Source organism: Eleginops maclovinus, chromosome 1 (genome assembly GCF_036324505.1).
Source record: "Eleginops maclovinus isolate JMC-PN-2008 ecotype Puerto Natales chromosome 1, JC_Emac_rtc_rv5, whole genome shotgun sequence".
Lineage (NCBI taxonomy): Eukaryota > Metazoa > Chordata > Actinopteri > Perciformes > Eleginopidae > Eleginops > Eleginops maclovinus.
In genome coordinates this window covers 9,385,191-9,402,227 of record NC_086349.1, presented here as the reverse complement: position 1 = coordinate 9,402,227, position 17,037 = coordinate 9,385,191, and the positions used below count along the sequence as shown (strand labels likewise).

The window sequence follows — 17,037 nt, the reverse complement described above, 5'->3', positions numbered from 1 at the left end:
ATGCACAAATTAATGCAAAGGGATTTTTATCTTTAAATTTGTATCACTGCCTCTAATTTAAAATATTATCACCTTATTAAAATTTATTGATTTAGTTCATTTCACAGGGACAATGCATGTTAATAAAAATGATTTAGAAAAGGTCCCAAAAGCCAGGTGGCAAATTTTTATCTGTAGTCCCTGTGAAGTTTGTAGACTAAAAATAGCATAAAATCAACACATGAGTAATAATAATAATCATGATTTAGTCAAATGAATCCGTGACAGACATTAGAGTAAAAGCAGAGCAGTTATATATCAATGTATTTACTTGTACATTGGGTTTACACTGCCACCAGGGGTCACTATAATGAAGGGAAAAGGAACCCTTAATCCTCCCACAGAGGGTATTTACATTCTGCATTTGACCCTTCCTAGTGTTAGGAGCATACAAGATACAACACACACACAAAAAAGGAGGATAACAAGAAAATGCCTCTTGTGAAAAAAGTCAACAAAAATACGTATAATTCAGAAGGTCTTAATTCTAGATAATAAAGGAAAAATATCACAATTAAATGTCCCTTATTATTTACAGTCACCAAACGATATTGAACACTTTATGTGATTTACTAGTTAATGCTGAGAGGCAGCACTGAAAATAAAGTGTTATTCAGGATCAATCTTGACAAGTTTAGTGAATGATAAATTGGTAAAAACAGTATGGTGATTTTTTAAGCGGAAACAGTACAGGTGAAAAGGGTAAACATATGAGCTAATGAATATAACAATTTCCATAGTTGGTTACTTAAGTTAAGGCTAAGGTTTGACAACATGTTACAACATTGCATACTTTTACATGTAGGCCTACTTCCTTTTTAAAGAATGGGTTAACATTCTTTTTAATTCTTAACAGCTTTTTGAACCACATGTTCTACGTTAATAAATAATTATTGCTGCTTTCACAAAAGCACGATCAATGTTGCAATTGTGCAAATATCCTTATTTTTGTACTATTTACAAGATGAAGAAACGTTGGTCGTGGGCGAAATTAAAGAAATGTTTGGACTGGTGACTTTGTGATACTACTACTACCTAAAAAATGGCAACATTAAAGCAACAGCAAAAATGTCTGACTTAGACTTAATATAATATACTCCTTTCATTTATTTTATTTCATATGCCACACTGTGTTTGCTGTTTAGCTTTAGTGTCTGTAGGTCTGAGTTTTCTAGCTATTGTAGTGCTAATGCTAACTCCCTAACAATGTGGCAACAAAACGGCATCACTTCAATCCATTAAAACATTCAACCTGAACACAACCTGTATGGCTAAATCTTTTCCATATTTGTATTTTGATATAATTATAAATTATGAACATCATATGAACAAATTGACATATTGACAATTGTTTTCCTTTTTAATACATGTTTATGAGGAAACTGAGATGCACCTTCTCGTTTCCATGGGGGTTTACAGTGCTATACCTAACATTTCATTATGTCAACAGGTTAATTGTTTTGAAGCTGATCAGGCTGTAGGATCTGCAAAAGAACAGGAACTATTATTGGAGACAAATACTTTAAACAATTGACAGCATAACAAGTTATGTGCTAGCAACACTTTGTAGACATTAAGATACTTACACAACTGTAACCCACCTCCAGGTATTTGTAAGTGCCGCCACATGGAACTCCAAACTCGGAATTGTTGCTCTGATAGCGCAGCTGTTTTTTCCATGCAGCTGTGGATGCAGAGTGACATGAGTAAATTACACCTTCGAGTCAAAAGTATCAAATTGGATGTCTGTAAACCTCTTTTTATATACATTCTATGGTGTAAAAATACAGATATTTCATAAAGGTTCAAATAAAATCACAGTGAAGTATATCTTATAGCGATGTTTGTGAAGATGATGAAGTCTCCGGAGACACCAGCTTGAATATAATAAGGTTTATTACAAAATTATTTATAAACAGCATAGTATCATACACCAACACGGGCAATACGAGGTTCCCAGAGCGAATTGTGGAAGTCCCCCCGAAATCTCTTTGTGCATGCAATATATAGGAGAAAATGTGTGTGCGTGTCCAATGTGTGTGTGACCATAGGAGGTGAATTATAAGAATGTGTACCCAACTAAGGAGAGATGCATGTGCTCGTCCTACATGTCTTTCGTGTACCCAAATACGGTGAGATGTATGTTTGTCCGACATGTCTTTCTTTTACTCATACATGGAGGCCCTCTGACGTATACCAGAGGTTTGTTATACAACACCCTGTTGCACATCATCACTCCCTGCACTCTCTATGACCTCAGAGAGTAACTAACTTTATATATGAACCGATTTAACTGTATGAACAGAATACACCACAACAGCCTTTCCATCAGCAAGTAGGCCTATCGTATGTCACAATATTTTTTGCAAATTGTTGCTAATGCGTTATTATCTGTATTTAAATGCAAATGTTTATAGTTATGAAGCTTATAAAAGAGTTTCCCTATATTAACAAAGGCTGCGCAGCTTTACGTGTTAGCAACTTTGCGAGAATGGTCAGAGCAGTCGATTCTTTGAAGCTGTGAAGTGGGCCGTTTGTAAGAGCAGGTGGTATGGTCGTGGCGTGATGCCAGTCTTTATTTTGTAAACAGTGGTGTAAAGTAATTACGTAGCCTAGTGTGACGGAAACTTCTGAAGCAATGGAGAAGAAACTCAGATATAAACGGGAGATCTGGAACTTGATGGCACACACTGAAGGTTTATTATGAAGTTAATGGCCGGAGAATTTAACTAGTTCAGATTGTATGATCAACATTCCTCTTTAGCAAGACTAAAAGTATGGATCCTAAATCTAACTAAAGCTGTCGTCCAGGGCTAAAGAATGTACGCCAGGGAACCTACGTTCCAGATAAAAAGGGCAGTTTGTGCTCGGTCAGAAACTGGCATCAACAAAGCGCCCTTAAAGGAGATTACAGCAACGCTAAGGCCGAACACCTATGGAAAAAGACACAGAGGAAGGAGAACATGATGAACTGTGTCAAAGGTTAACTACCTAAGCAAAAATATCCCCTCAAGTACTGTACCTAAGTACAATTTTGAGTTACTTGTGCTTTACTTGAGTATTTTCATTGTATGCTGCTTTGTACTTCTACTCCACTACAATTTAGAGGGAAATAGTGTGCTACATTTATTTTGTACCTTTAGTTACTTTGCAGATTTAAATTAATGATGTAAAATATAATCAACGCTTAAATAAGACTTTAGTTACACCTGGAGCAAATTCACAATCTACCCTGCAGTATACAAAGTAATTCAAACTAGCTGCACATTAACCAGCTTTGATAACAAAGAAGAAGAATCGGAGGATGAAACCCTCTTTATTTGTCACATACATGCACACAGCAGAGCACACACAGGGAAATTAGTGCACAGTAGCTGCCCACTGCTCCTAGTACTAGGATGGGTTAAATGCAGAGGACCAATTTCACTGTGTTAGTGCAGTTATAATATATACCTTGCTGGAACTGTTTCTGAGGTTTGTTTTTGTGTATTTTGTAAAATTGTGTAAATATATTTGTATATATTTTTGTATCTTGGATGTGTTATTAAACTGTCTTTTGTTGTTTTTGCTGTAACAAATGAAAATGTCCCCTCTGTGGGACGAATAAAGGGATTCTGATTCTGATTATACTGTGAGACTTTGCAAACTTGATGTTGGACTGACACCGTTTCACAGTTATGTTTCTTTTGGAGTGCTGGCAGCAACATGTTTGCTTATGATGAAGACAGGTAAATATCTGACGAGATGTGATAGTAATGGTACTTGCATTGGTTTTCTACAAATAGTCTGAGGCTTGAACACACTCAAATAACTTCTGTCATTTTAGTGTTTTGTACTGAAAAAGCAATCAGCTGTGACGGCGCCAGAGTCCATCGCCTGAGCTGTGGTATGACTTAACTCTTTATGTCTGTGCAAAAATGAGACCCATATAAAGAAATATAATGAAAGGATTTTTCACAGTATACTGTTAGACATAGGTGTTCTTATTAGTCTGTGCTGAAGCAAACATACTCTTAATTTATTTCCTATAGCTGTGACGGTAAGAAGGAGTGTGAACTAACCCCAGGAGTCCCCTTTCTTAAGGATCCCTGCGTTGGCACCTACAAATACCTGGAAACCACCTACGACTGCTTCCCAGCAAGTGAGCCTCATGTCTTCATGAAACTAAGAGTACAAACAAAGCTTTATAACGTATTATAATGTGATGTCTAATGTGATTCAATCATGTTATTTTGACAGTTTACTTTGCTACATGTGAGGACTCCTTGGCAAACCTCCAGTGTGGTAATAACACTTTTTTTGAACATTTATAGATGAATAGTATTAGCATAATGATATTCTTAATACATCACAGTTCTGTCTTGCAAATTCCCGTGTTCTTTTTCACAGATGAAGGAAAGATTATATTTGTCTATGGTGCTAGTTTCGGACGCCATGACCATACCACCTGCTCTTACAAACGGCCCACTTCACAGCTTCAAAGAATCGACTGCTCTGACCATTCTTGCAAAGTTGCTAACACGTAAAGCTGCACAGCCTTTGTTAATATAGGGAAACTCTTTTATAAGCTTCATAACTATAAACATTTGCATTTAAATACAGATAATAACGCATTACAACAATTTGCAAAAAATATTGTGACATACGATACTTGCTGATGGAAAGGCTGTGATTTTATTTGAACCTTTATGAAATATCTGTAGGTTTACACCATAGAATGTATACAGTATAAAGAGGTTTACAGACTTCAAATTTGATATACTCCTGGTTGTTCACTCATGTCACTCTGCATCCACAGATGCAATGGAAAAAACAGCTGCACTATCAGAGCAACCAATTCTGAGTTTGGAGACCCTTGTTACAGCACTTACAAGTACCTGGAGGTGGCTTACACTTGTGTTAGTATCTTAAATGTCTAGCACACTTCTGCTAAAAAAGCCAACTATTAAAACCTGGTATCAGTTGTTTAAGTATTTGTCTGGAAATAATATTTCCTGTTCTTTTGCAGATCCTACAACCTGAGCAGCTTCCAGACAATTAACCTGTTGACATAATGAAATGTCAGGCATAGCACTATAAGCCCCCGTGGAAACGGGACAGTACATCTCAAAGTTTCCTCCTTTAATAAACATGCATTAAAAAAAGAAAAAAATGTGTAAATAAGTGAATTTGTTGTTCACAATTTATGATAATATCGGAATACCAATATGGAAAAGTTTTACCCATACAGGTTGTGTTCAGGTTTAACGTTTTGATGGATTGAAGTGATGCAGTTTGTGTTCCCACATTGTTTTGAAGTTAGCATTAGAACTGTTGATACAATAGCTAAACCAAAAATACAAATACAATACAGACAGTAAAGCTAAATATCAAAACTTGTGTGGCATATGAAATAAAATAATGAAAGAAGGAGTATATTTTATTTAAGTCCAAGTCGGACATTCTTTGCTGTTGCTTAAAGGGAAAATGCCAATATTTTAGGAAGACAAATAGTCCTTCAAGTCACCAATCCAAGTTTAAGTCAATGTTAATTGAACAAGATACATTTTACCAACAGACAATGTTTCTTCATTTTGTAAATAATACAAAAATAAGGATATTTGCACAAATGTTGACATATTGATCATGCTTTTGAGAAAGCTGCAAAAAGCATTTATTAACATAAGACTACACGTGGTTCAAAAAGCTGTGCTTAAATCAGAAACATTAGTCAACAGGTAACACTTCAATCATGGATCAGATTTTATGTGCTCCCTGAAGTAAAAAGGATGTAATATTTTTACATGTTGTCAAACTTTAGCTTTAATGTCCCACAATGTTAATCTGTTAAACTGGCTTCATGCAGCATGTGAATGAGTGTAAACATCAGAGGTTATCCACAGCAACGACTACCAAACGACAGTCAGGTTGCTGATGGTGCTGCAGAGGTCGGTTTTGGACGGGTAGACGACCTTCAGGTTCCCGTCCTGGTCCACCGTGCGGACCTGCTGGACGATCAGTTCACTGGAGGTCTCACTGCTGCCAGCCGGCTCTTGTGGGCCGTCCCCTTCTCCATCTGATCCTGCCTCCTCCCGATGCTCTGCCGTGAACTTGTTCAACTCCGCCATTTTCTGAAATTAAGTAAGGATTTCACTTGAAAGGAGAAATTTCAGGCTTTTTTCCAGGTTCAAAATGGTATGGTAGGTTTCTATTGGAAGATGTTTACATGCTATAGTTTTCAGAAATCTCTTTGTCTTTCTGAACATAACTGTGATTAAGCCCTTGCTAAAACGGCATACAGAACAGTAGAGGAAGAAAAAGGGTCTTAACAATGTAGGGATGTCACTTTTTTGATAATTCACAATTATAAAAAACATTTATATATTTAATAAAATTCCCATTTCAAAACCGATTTGCACTGGTACTTATTTCAGGATGTAGTCCATTTGCACTGGTACTTATTTCAGGATGTATTCCAGTCAACACTTAATCACACAGAACAAATCAAAAGATTTAACTAAACAGTTGAAGTATTTCTAAATTCTCAAATAAAAAATTGTAAGCAATAAACAATAAAGGCTAACTGTTTAAAACTCTTAGTTTGCCTGCCCTTTTATTTATCTTCGAATCTTTCCAATTTCAGAAACTCATTTAATGCAAAACAACATTTTAAGCTGCTGTTAGATTTGTCAGCAAATAAGATTACTGTCCGCCAGTCGATTCTCACAAAAGTTCAATTGTCATTTCAGTCGATTTCTTTAAAGTACCCTCAAAGCATCATGAAGGCCATCAACTAGAGACCTAGATATATTTTTGACAGGCCTCCATCCTGCCAAATCTGCTGATCCTTCACAGAAAATATTATTAATAAATGTACTGAGAACTGATCGAACATAAGATAATAAGATAATGACGTTAACGAATAACAACAACAACCAAAACTATGAAAATAGATTCCAAGCTGTAATAAAGATTCTTATCTTTAATTGAGAGAGAAAGGATAACAAAAAATGCGAAGCTTACCACAATCAAAGCGTCCATAACATCTTTACAGGTCTGCAGGCTGGCTGCACTCGTCACCTCCAAGAACAACTCCTTGGTCGTCTTCTTGATCTGTAAAATCAAATCGGCTGATCATTTAGCTTCATAGAGACTGTAGGATACAATTGGTCAATATAGCATGAGAGATGGTTAAAGGGGTTTTACATTTTCTCCGTTAATGTTATTTCCGACTTATTTGAAATGAAAGCCTTCAGGGAAGGTAAAAATTATGATTTCAAAAAGACATACACACCTTGGTTTTCTCACTGTTAGTTATAGGTGGGAACGAGATCACATGTCCCTCCGAGTCCACTAGGCAGGGATACATTTCTTTTCCCTGCAGAAGCTGAAGGTATCTGTGATACACAAAATAGTGGAGACAGAATTATGAAAAGACTTGAGCAACAGTAAAAAGACACATAGCAGATGATATCCTTTTAAAGAAATGTAAAATTCAACTCTGTTGGGGCTGTCAGCTTTTAGATCTATGATTCTTTGATGTGCAGGTTTCATTTGGTATGTGAAGGCTTCCTGGATAGTCTTTAAAACCAAGAGCAAGTTTACTCAATGCATTATTCAGATTTTAAAAAGTGGTTTCAATCGTTTTTATTAGCACTAAGATCAACTGATCAAAAATAATCTCGTAATTGTTTTGCATTTACTTTTTTATCCTGTACTGATTACTACATCTATAATTGTGGTTCAATAATCAGACATAAGCTGGGGTCCAACATTCTAACACTGCCCTCATGTGTTCAAACACACCAGCAGCAAACACGTTTTACAGAAACAAAATGTTTCATAGTAACCAAACTACGTATTTCTTTTGGGTTGCTTTAATGTGTTGGCAGTTGACACCTATGCTAGAAATATAAACTTTTCCACCATTCAGGCTTCATCGCCTGAAGCCCTTCTCTACTTACAGAACAGTTTATAGAAAGTTTGTTTCTGAAAATTATCTCTAATTGGCCAAAGTCTTCCCTCAAGTTTTAAAGGCTTAAAACAGAACCATGAGCAGGTGTAGAAATCTAGTATGTTTTCTCAGACTTAATTAGTGTTTTATTTCTTTATCTTTATTAGTTTCTTTCCTTCCTTGACTCCAGCCTGCAGTTAAAAAATGAGGATCTTTCAAAACAATTTTTCCTACAAAAGAGAAAAGTCAGATGTAATACTGACTTGTGCAGGCCGGTGACGTTCTGCCTCTTCTTCTGCTTCCTCAGCTCGTCAGCCTCCAGCTGAAGATGTCTTATCAGCTCGACAGCTGTCATCTCCTTCCGACCCAGCGAAACAACCTGAAAAACAGTGCCGTCTTATGTGAGATGGAGATGTTTTTAGGGGGGCTTTCCAGTGACAATTATAATTGACCACAAATTAACTTCGCGGAAATTGACAAGCATCTATGTTAGCGAACCTTCAGCTGTGTAGGTGGTTTGACATCATACACCAGAGGAGCTTTAATAAGCTGCACATCATGAGTTGCAATGGTTGCAATGGTCCTTTTACCACACAAGTCATCATGTAGCTTTGTCTGGAAAAACAAGAGGTGACACTTTTTTGTAAGACAAGTTCAATTATTAAGATATTCGAAAACGTACAAACTTGTGAGTGATCTGTCCTTACCTGAGCAACGAGGAACCGTTTAAGAGCGTTCCCAGATTTGAGGTTCATGCCCCTTACAATGCAGCACACCAAGTATGGTCGAACATCTTTCACCTCTGAACTCACTGTCACCGTGAGTGCTGTAGGAGTATCCGAAACATGGAGAACCCTCACCACCATCTTGTTTAGTTCCTCCACCTCATCCTCTGCCCCCTTATCCTTCTTCTTCCTCTGCTGGCGTTTACCTTTGTCCGCCTTGCGACCCCCGTCTGCGTCAGCTCCTTCGTCTCCCTGTTTACCTTTTCCTTTTCCTCTGAGATACTCCAGGATGGACTTGGTCTGACAGCCATTGACCATCTTCTCCAGACGTTTGTCACTCAACTTGTTGCCTTTGAAGTTGATCTCCTTTAGCTTGGAGCAGTCGCTCAATTCAGGGGGGATCTCCTTTAGCTTGTTGTTGGACAGGTCCAGCATCTTGGAAGACAAAAACAAAAGACGAAAATGTAGTTTTGAACTTGGAAAAGTGCATGAGATACCCCCAAAAGTGTAATGTTATGTAAAGAAAAAACAATATATCATCATTATATCAAAATCGTGATACGAGACAAGATATCATCTTACATTTTGGATTTCATAATATCGTATACTAATTTTTTCCTAGTGTTATTGGCTGCATTACAGTAAATTGATGTCCTTTTTCTAACTTACCTGACTGTTCTAACTGTTGTTTTAGTTGCCTGTATTTTCAAATATTACAGTCTTAAAATCAGAAAGATCATGATACTTGCTTTTTCTCCATACCATCCAACCCTACTGCATTTCAACTGAAATAGATGATTAATTTATGGGAGGTTAAATATCAAACTCTGTTTAGAAATATTACATTTTTGTGTTGCATTGCATATTATCAAATGTGAGTCTTTGTTAGCTTTCATTTCAGATATACCCCACACATACTGAAACCTTCATTTTAATTCGGCGTACATTTTATTCACCAAGAAGCCCAATTAGCCACTAAAAGGTGACATTATATGTGTATAAGAGCTAACAATAAAGTCCGGCCCACCTTTAGAGCAGCTAGCTTGTGAACATCTCCACTCAGCTGTTCAATGGAGTTGTCATAGGCGACCAGCGTGCTGAGGAGATCCAGTTTCTCGGAGTAGAAATCCGCAGGGAAAGCAGTGATGTTGTTCTTGGAGATGTTGATAGTGGAGAGCCTGGTGCACTGGCTCAGTCCGTCTGGTAGGACCTCCAGGATGTTGCAGCTCACATTGAGGGTGTTGAGCTCCTTCAACTGTGTGATCCCCTCGGGTAAGACGCTGAGGTTGTTGGCTGAAAGATCCAGGACCTTCAGGGACCTGAGCTGACCAACCACACTTGGGATGGAGGCCAGCTTGTTCCTGCACAAGATGAGGCTCTGCAGATTGGTCAGACGTTGGATGTCCTCGTGGATCTCTGTCAAACTCGGGCACTGGCTAACTTCCAGGTAATTCAGCAGTTTGAGGGTGTAGATTGCAGAGGAGAGCCCCCCGTTTAAGGAAATCCTTTCATCGAAAGCTGCACCCTGGAAAACCAGTTCACGTCTCTTCTCTATCGCTACTTTCTCTATTTCTGGCCAAAGCTCCATGTCATCCATGCTGCCTGCTACGAAAGACTAGTTGTCAAGAGACAATAAAAAAACATGACATCCGTTTCAATATTTCAAAATAAATGTGTATGTTCTGGATTTACTGATTGGTGTGTATATGCCTCCAACATACCGTATTATTAAAATCGAAACGTAACTTTATAAGAATACAGAAGGATGAGTACTTACCATCTATTCTTAATGTGTGCCTTTTTTATTTCTTTTTAAAATATTAACCTCCAGTCTGACGTGTCCCGATTTACTGCAATATTCCAACACATCATTTTAATTAGAAGATTTACGAGCAGTCAAACTTTACAAATGTAAGATTTTCACCCTCTAGAGTCAACAAACAGTAGCTACAATACAAATGGATTCAGCAGTATTTATAAAACATCGAGCGTAAATAACTAATTTAAAAACATCTCATCGGTCAGATAGTTGTAGAGAAAAGATTACAGATCTTAGGCACACTGATTCAATAAATTATTCAAAGTTATGCTACATGCTATGCCTTTATTTTGTAGACAACTTCCTGTTGTAAAAGGCACGATGACACGATGTTATTTCCCATCCGGGGTCCTGGAAGAAGTTTTAAAAACGCATTATAAAATATATTTTGAAACATTATCCATGTGATAATTGTCTCGATTTGGGAGCAGACACATAATACAAACATAGGTTAATCGCGATAAACATGGGTTTAACATTTAACGGGTGATATAAAAAACTGTTTCCGACCATGTAAAACAACATTGACCACAACCCATTGCGACTGACGTCAGTCCCACCACTGCGCATGTCCGCGTTGGTTGTTGTCAACGGTGGTTATGGAGATGCGATGGGACTACAACCTGTCAACATTACGGTGATGTTCGTGGTAAGATACTTTTAACATTAACGCAATACAACGATTATTTACTCTCAAATGTACAGCTAAAACAGATATACTACAGCCACTTACGGTTGTCAGGGCATTTTTGTGTTTTAGCAGGTCAAAATACATTAGAATACAGCTACTGTAAAACTAGCTATGTTGGCTGATTGAGTAGTCAACAGTTAGCTAGCGTTAATGCCCTCCGCCCAACATGCTCCTATCAGCAATAAAGGCTTCTCTGTCCTGCCCCTACCAAGGGTTGTGTGTATGCTCTGTCTAGAATAGTTTATTTTCTTTGCAGAGAACCCTACGCCAAACCAAATACAGTAAATTAGCAGTTTAATATTTCCAGGCTGCGACACAAGTACACCCTTCAACAAATATGTCAGTCTCTTGCGTTCAGCAAAACTTTATTTAAAGCTACTGACAGACAATACAATTACATGATGAACAACGTACCAGCAAGCATTACTAACAGACCAAATGTTTATACATAATTGTGTGGTTAAAGTTATGAACTAAAATAAATGTATTGTTTGTATTCTTTCCTAAAATGAATGTGAAATTGCTGACAGGTTTGCTCAACATCATTTGGTCAAGTATAGTGACTGTGATATTCTTTAACATGGTCTTGTAAATGTGTCTGTACTAATGTTACTAATACACTACCTGACTGTGGTTATTGATATTTAAACTACCATTTTAATACTTTTCCCCGAGAAACATACCATGCATTTTTCCTAATAAAAATAGGCCTAAGTTGTCAAATGTTGAACACAAGCACCCATACAAGAACACTGTTGTTGACTAAAATGCAATCTGAAATAGGCGACATTTAAAACTGGAACTATGTGATAAAATAATTAATAAACTGAACTGAACGTCTGACCAGACAATACATGTCAAGTGGTACTAAATAGAGGTTTGTGAACCAGACCTAAAGAGGATTTAGTTTTTAAGTCGAAACTACTCATACAATATAGAAGCCTGCCATTAATTTGTCGCTTATTGTTACCAGAGCATCTCCAGTCATAATGTCATTGTAATAGACAATGGAGATGTTATTAAACATACATTCTAAGTCTCTAGGATAAGTAATTTCATTCTAAAATCATCCTCAATGTCAGCTATATGTTTTGCTTTTATAAATAAAAATACTTATTTGTGATCTCTCAGTGTCCACCAGAGGGATGCCCAGGAAGATAGGATTCATTGTGGTCAACTCTTCAAGTCATGAGGGCAACTTCGGTGCCAAGGAGCTCATGGTCCATGCACCCACAGTCAACGGCTGGAGATCCAGCAGGTACTTTAATAAAACAGCATGTCACATTTACTCATGTCTTTCTTAGCTATAAAAGCATTACATTTTTGGCAGTTTTTAGTATTTTTCATCATCCTTAAACAACTATAACTTGATGTGAATCCTATATTCTGCAGGCTGTGCCCCTACCCTCAACATATCACCCTTCAGCTGGTGGAGAGATGTAGGGTAAGGAAGCTGCAGCTGCTGGCCCATCAGTACCTGATCCCAGCCAAGGTGGAGTTCCACATTGGAGACACCCTGCCTGAAACCGGCACTTCCGTGTTCCCTGGACAGCTTCGCAGACTCGGGTGAGACTGCAGACTCGGACAGGCTTGATTTTTACTTCAATCTTAAAGGGTAGTTTTACTAGAATTGAACTAGTACATACAGGAAAGCTCTGTATAGTCATGTTGAATCCCCAAAAGACAATTGGTAATCTAGGATTTTGAAGTTCAATTTAAGAGATTTTATTTGAAGTGAAGCAACTATAATCTGGTTTCAATAATGTCTTACTGTTAGAAATTAAAAGGTGGATGTTGATGGGACAGTTCTACTCTGAAGGCCATAAATTGCGAGATCCCTGAAGGATCTGCCCTGGAGTCAAAGTACATACACGTTAGCCAGTATATGCCTGTTATCACAGATGCAAAATATATCGAAATTGTCCCTTGCTAGATATTTAGTATGAATTATCCCACAGTTTTTTAACAGTATACAGGAAATACTGCTAAAAGTATCCGTAAATGAGTCAGCATTTTAGTGACTTTGGTCCCCTCGTCTCAAAGTCAACAAGTTTTTTGGACATTTTTAAGGTTGAGCCCATATATACTTATAGAATACATTTTAAAAATAATGTGGAGATGCATATGATGTGTTCTTATGTCTAGAAAATTGAGTGTTAAACAAGTGCAGTGAAGTAAACATCTTGGGGCTCAAACCCAACACAGCGCCTCACACTCAGGCACTCCTTGTGACTCGTTTACAATGTCTTTATTTTGAACATTTGTATCTACTATTTATTACATCTGTATTTATATATAGGTCCGAACCCTGCACCTTATATTTGTTATGTAAATTAATTGAAAACAAATGCACTTTATTACTATTTGCACTTTGTGGTTGGATGCAAACTGTATTTCGTTGTACTGACAATAAAGTTGATACCAATCTAATGTAATCTAATCTAAAAAGTGCAATATTTCTGAGTGTTTATATCTAACTTTAGCTTTTGCTAATTGCATTTATGCTTCAAAATGCAATATGGTATTTTTTGTGGAGATTATATTGCTGAATAAAACCTTAAACCTGATATTTTTTTAAACCACCAAAATCCAACGTGATAAAACCATTGACTTTTTGTCAAGGGAACCAGCATAATGCTAACAGGTTGGCCTTCAAAAAAATGTCACCCCCTGCAGCACTCTATATCGTCATAGATTAAAAATGTTTGTGTATTTAAGTGTTGTATTTATCAGCAGAGGAGTGTAACTGAAAGGCAACACTACTCTCACCACAGGTACGTGTCTTTGTCAGACAATGAGAGACCGGTTTCAAAGCTCGGGAGCTGAAGTCAGTCCATGTGGACGCCATCGGAACGTACCTGAGAATTACCTTCCACAGGAACCATGTCAACCAATACAATCACCACAATCAGGTAGACCGTTTGGAGCTTTTCACATCATATTTTGTTTATAATTAAAATATGGAATATCACCAACCTTTAAAATGATGTAAAATGTTCCCAATATTAACCTCCCAAAACATCCATTTGTCACATGTATTGATATATATGTTTCTGTTCTTCCTCCTCACCAACATGTATTTATGATTTCAGGTTGCTTTGGTTGCCATTAATGTTCTGGGAGATTCTTTGGACGGCAATGCTTTCAACACTATTGTAAGTGAGCACTCCCTTCACCCTGTCACCCGTCATTGTACTTCCATCTATTTGGCATTAGGTGGGGGTGTTGTGTTATGGTTTTGTGAGACATGCTCATCAGTCATCAGTCACCAAGTAATGAGTTGACTAATGTCTTCATCCAAGGATGGGACTGTGACAGGTAAAACTTTGGCTTTTTGAAATGTGAACATGACTGGTGAAATACGTATTCATCACGTAAGGTTTATCATTGTGTCCTTCATAAACTGAATTCTGAACAATGTTTCTATTATGATGCTGACATTTTTACACTTTTCTAAAGAAGACAAAGAAAAAACAATGCTGGGGATGGTAAAAAGCAAGACCTTCACAATATAATACAAACCCAGTACAATATCCTTAAATAATGGGAAGCTTTACTTTTTTTGAAACCATGTCAAGGAGTTGTTGATTCACCTGTACCTTTTTTCAGGCAGTGTATTAGATATTTAAATTGGGAGGATGTACTGGATTTATTACAAATAATAGATACAACATATAATATCAGGTGTTTATGTTGTATTTATTTGTCTTTACTGATCCAAATACACTATATACGCATTTGTATATGCACACGTGTTTACCTGAATGGTGTGTGTGTGTGTATGTGTCAGGAATGTAGTAATGAGACACAAAGGCAGGGTAGTATGTAATCACACAGGAGGCCTTTAGTTAGCTGGTGAAATCAGATAGTTCTGCAGACAGACAGGTTCTGGAGGAGAGAGAGCACCTTAAAACACACAAACACGCACACACAGACAGGGAGAGACACGGACACACACTCGCACAGATTCCAGTGAACAGGCCGTGCATTGTTGCTCCGCTAATCCGACTCGGAGCACCTCTACCGCAGCAGAGATCTCGCCCCAAGGGTCGGCTAGATCTTGTTCTCTTGTATCTGTTCTGTGAGTGGACGTTGTGTTTGTCCTGCGGAGGGACACTGTGGTGCAGACAAAGCAAGGAAGCTTATTGTATTTTAAAAGTGTTGCTTATCTAAATTAATAAGAAAAAAGTATGTTCTACCTTACCTCTAGGGGGTATCAAGCCACGCACATTAGTCAAATGCAATGGAGGGGAATGGAATTTTGTTCATCGTGCTCACACAGCCATTAAAAAGTGTAAGGGAGGATGGTAAACAGAAGGTAAAAGATATGTTGAATATTTAGCTCCGTAAAAGGTATATGCTTCTAAATTTAAATATTCAGACCCACCAGACTTATGTTATACATTATAAGTTGTGTACTCACATTTGATAAAAAAAAAGTTCAAGTTAGCAAAATCCTTTCAATCAAGCTAACGGTCTGTTTAATTTGATATTGGTAATAGCAACGTATCCCCTTTGGACCTTGTGGTTGTGTGCCAGAATCTTTTATTTAATTTTTATTCAGGTATAGGCAACATTCTTACAATTAACTATGAACTAATCCTAACCTGGAGAAGCCTATTGGCTGCAGTTGTGGAAAAGACAACAAATCATGATCCCATGCTTCTTCACAACGCCACCAATCGTTTGTTCTTGTTTGGATTGAGAGAACCCCTGTGGCAGGACACTAGATTTTGTACAGCTAAATCTCCCTTACACTATCAACCTGCGGTCATCCGTTGACATTAAATTAACAATGCCAATCTCCAGGCTTTAGTAAATGCTGGCGAAGCGAAATCTGATTCTTATACATTTTGAGATTTCTCCGACTGGTTTATTTCATTCTGTGTTGTCTAATCTGTGTCATGTGAACAATGAAATACGCTTTATGCTAATGTTCCACTATCTTAAATACAAGGGACATTCACACACATATTATCATGTCTTTTATCTTCTTAAATGATATATTAATTTCGTATTTCAGGGGAAAATAACTACATACTGAACTAGGATAAGATACAAGTACAGTGTTGTGCGTGCTCCTACTTATTATTGGCTAGCAGAAAGTTTGTCCTTCCTCATATTACATGCATATTTCATGAATGGTGTCATCTGTAGACAGCCTGTTCTTACACTGATTGTCCACTTCACACTTCAGGTGATAGCAGTGGATTACAAATCTCCATATTTGGTCATAGCCTTGAATTGCTGATTAGTCATTTGGATTTTGATACTGTATACTGTATGTGTTTGTGTGTGTGAGAGAGTAGACTTGTTTTACTGACATCTTCAGGTCCACACATTTTCACAGGTCTCACTTTTAAAGGGCAATGTTTTGGTTACTTTAAGGTTTTAATTGAAGGTCACTTTAGAGCTAACAGGATTAGGAAACAATTACCAGGTCTTTCGAGCACAGTAATACAAGAGTATATATGCATGTGTGTGTTTAATTTTGTCCATCTGTTTACCCCCAGCCAAGCCGAGAGCAGCTGATCGAACACTACCTCAACAGTACCCAGCTGGAAGCCGCCTTGGACACGACCTTCATGGGGTGAGGCTAGGACATTGAACCCTGCTTTCTTTGTCTTGTGACAATAACACCCTTCAACAAAGCCATTTAGTCTGGAAGACAACCAATAAGGCATTCAAGGTCACAGACATTTGAAGACAATGCAGGTGGCGCCCCGCGTGAGCAGGAAAACATATTTTGAAATACTCCTTTCTTTCCTTTAAAAAAAAAAAAAAATCAACCCCCAAGGGATGCTTCACCTCAGGGTCTGGTTTAGTGTTT

The 17,037-nt window shown here is 37.6% G+C and overlaps 3 protein-coding genes across 3 annotated transcripts in view; 2 read left to right on the top strand and 1 right to left on the bottom strand.

Moving 5' to 3' along the window:
- The first annotated feature begins 3,744 nt into the window (after positions 1–3,744).
- On the top strand, positions 3,745–4,958 carry LOC134865897 (L-rhamnose-binding lectin SML-like). Its single transcript, XM_063885754.1, has 5 exons — positions 3,745–3,767; positions 4,071–4,180; positions 4,279–4,323; positions 4,429–4,561; positions 4,838–4,958. Exons 1-5 carry the CDS (start codon positions 3,745–3,747, stop codon positions 4,956–4,958), a joined length of 432 nt encoding a protein of 143 aa, XP_063741824.1.
- lrrc47 (leucine rich repeat containing 47) lies at positions 4,695–10,320 on the bottom strand. Its single transcript, XM_063892135.1, has 7 exons — positions 9,725–10,320; positions 8,680–9,132; positions 8,471–8,587; positions 8,236–8,351; positions 7,313–7,415; positions 7,042–7,131; positions 4,695–6,149 (listed from the first exon to the last, which is right to left on the bottom strand). Exons 1-7 carry the CDS (start codon positions 10,292–10,294, stop codon positions 5,928–5,930), a joined length of 1,671 nt encoding a protein of 556 aa, XP_063748205.1. The 5' UTR covers positions 10,295–10,320; the 3' UTR covers positions 4,695–5,927.
- A 727-nt stretch (positions 10,321–11,047) lies between these two features.
- cep104 (centrosomal protein 104) overlaps positions 11,048–17,037 on the top strand; it is a 48,886-nt gene continuing 42,896 nt past the window's right edge. The window contains 7 exon segments of the mRNA XM_063882184.1: positions 11,048–11,165; positions 12,339–12,465; positions 12,600–12,773; positions 13,982–14,004; positions 14,007–14,119; positions 14,300–14,362; positions 16,721–16,797. Of these exon segments, the coding sequence (XP_063738254.1) occupies positions 12,353–12,465; positions 12,600–12,773; positions 13,982–14,004; positions 14,007–14,119; positions 14,300–14,362; positions 16,721–16,797 (563 nt within the window). The 5' untranslated portion in view covers positions 11,048–11,165; positions 12,339–12,352.

Excerpts from the sequence above, each read along its gene's own strand:
- LOC134865897 (XM_063885754.1), top strand. The coding sequence starts at position 3,745 with ATGTTTGCTTATGATGAAGACAG. Across the intron at positions 4,181-4,278 it reads CTACGACTGCTTCCCAGCAA|TTTACTTTGCTACATGTGAG; the intron begins GTGAGCCTCATG and ends TTATTTTGACAG. Across the intron at positions 4,562-4,837 it reads TCTTGCAAAGTTGCTAACAC|ATGCAATGGAAAAAACAGCT; the intron begins GTAAAGCTGCAC and ends CTGCATCCACAG.
- lrrc47 (XM_063892135.1), bottom strand. The coding sequence starts at position 10,294 with ATGGATGACATGGAGCTTTGGCCAGAAATAGAGAAAGTAGCGATAGAG. Across the intron at positions 9,133-9,724 it reads ACAAGCTAGCTGCTCTAAAG|ATGCTGGACCTGTCCAACAA; the intron begins GTGGGCCGGACT and ends TTGTCTTCCAAG. Across the intron at positions 6,150-7,041 it reads TTATGGACGCTTTGATTGTG|AAAATGGCGGAGTTGAACAA; the intron begins GTAAGCTTCGCA and ends ACTTAATTTCAG.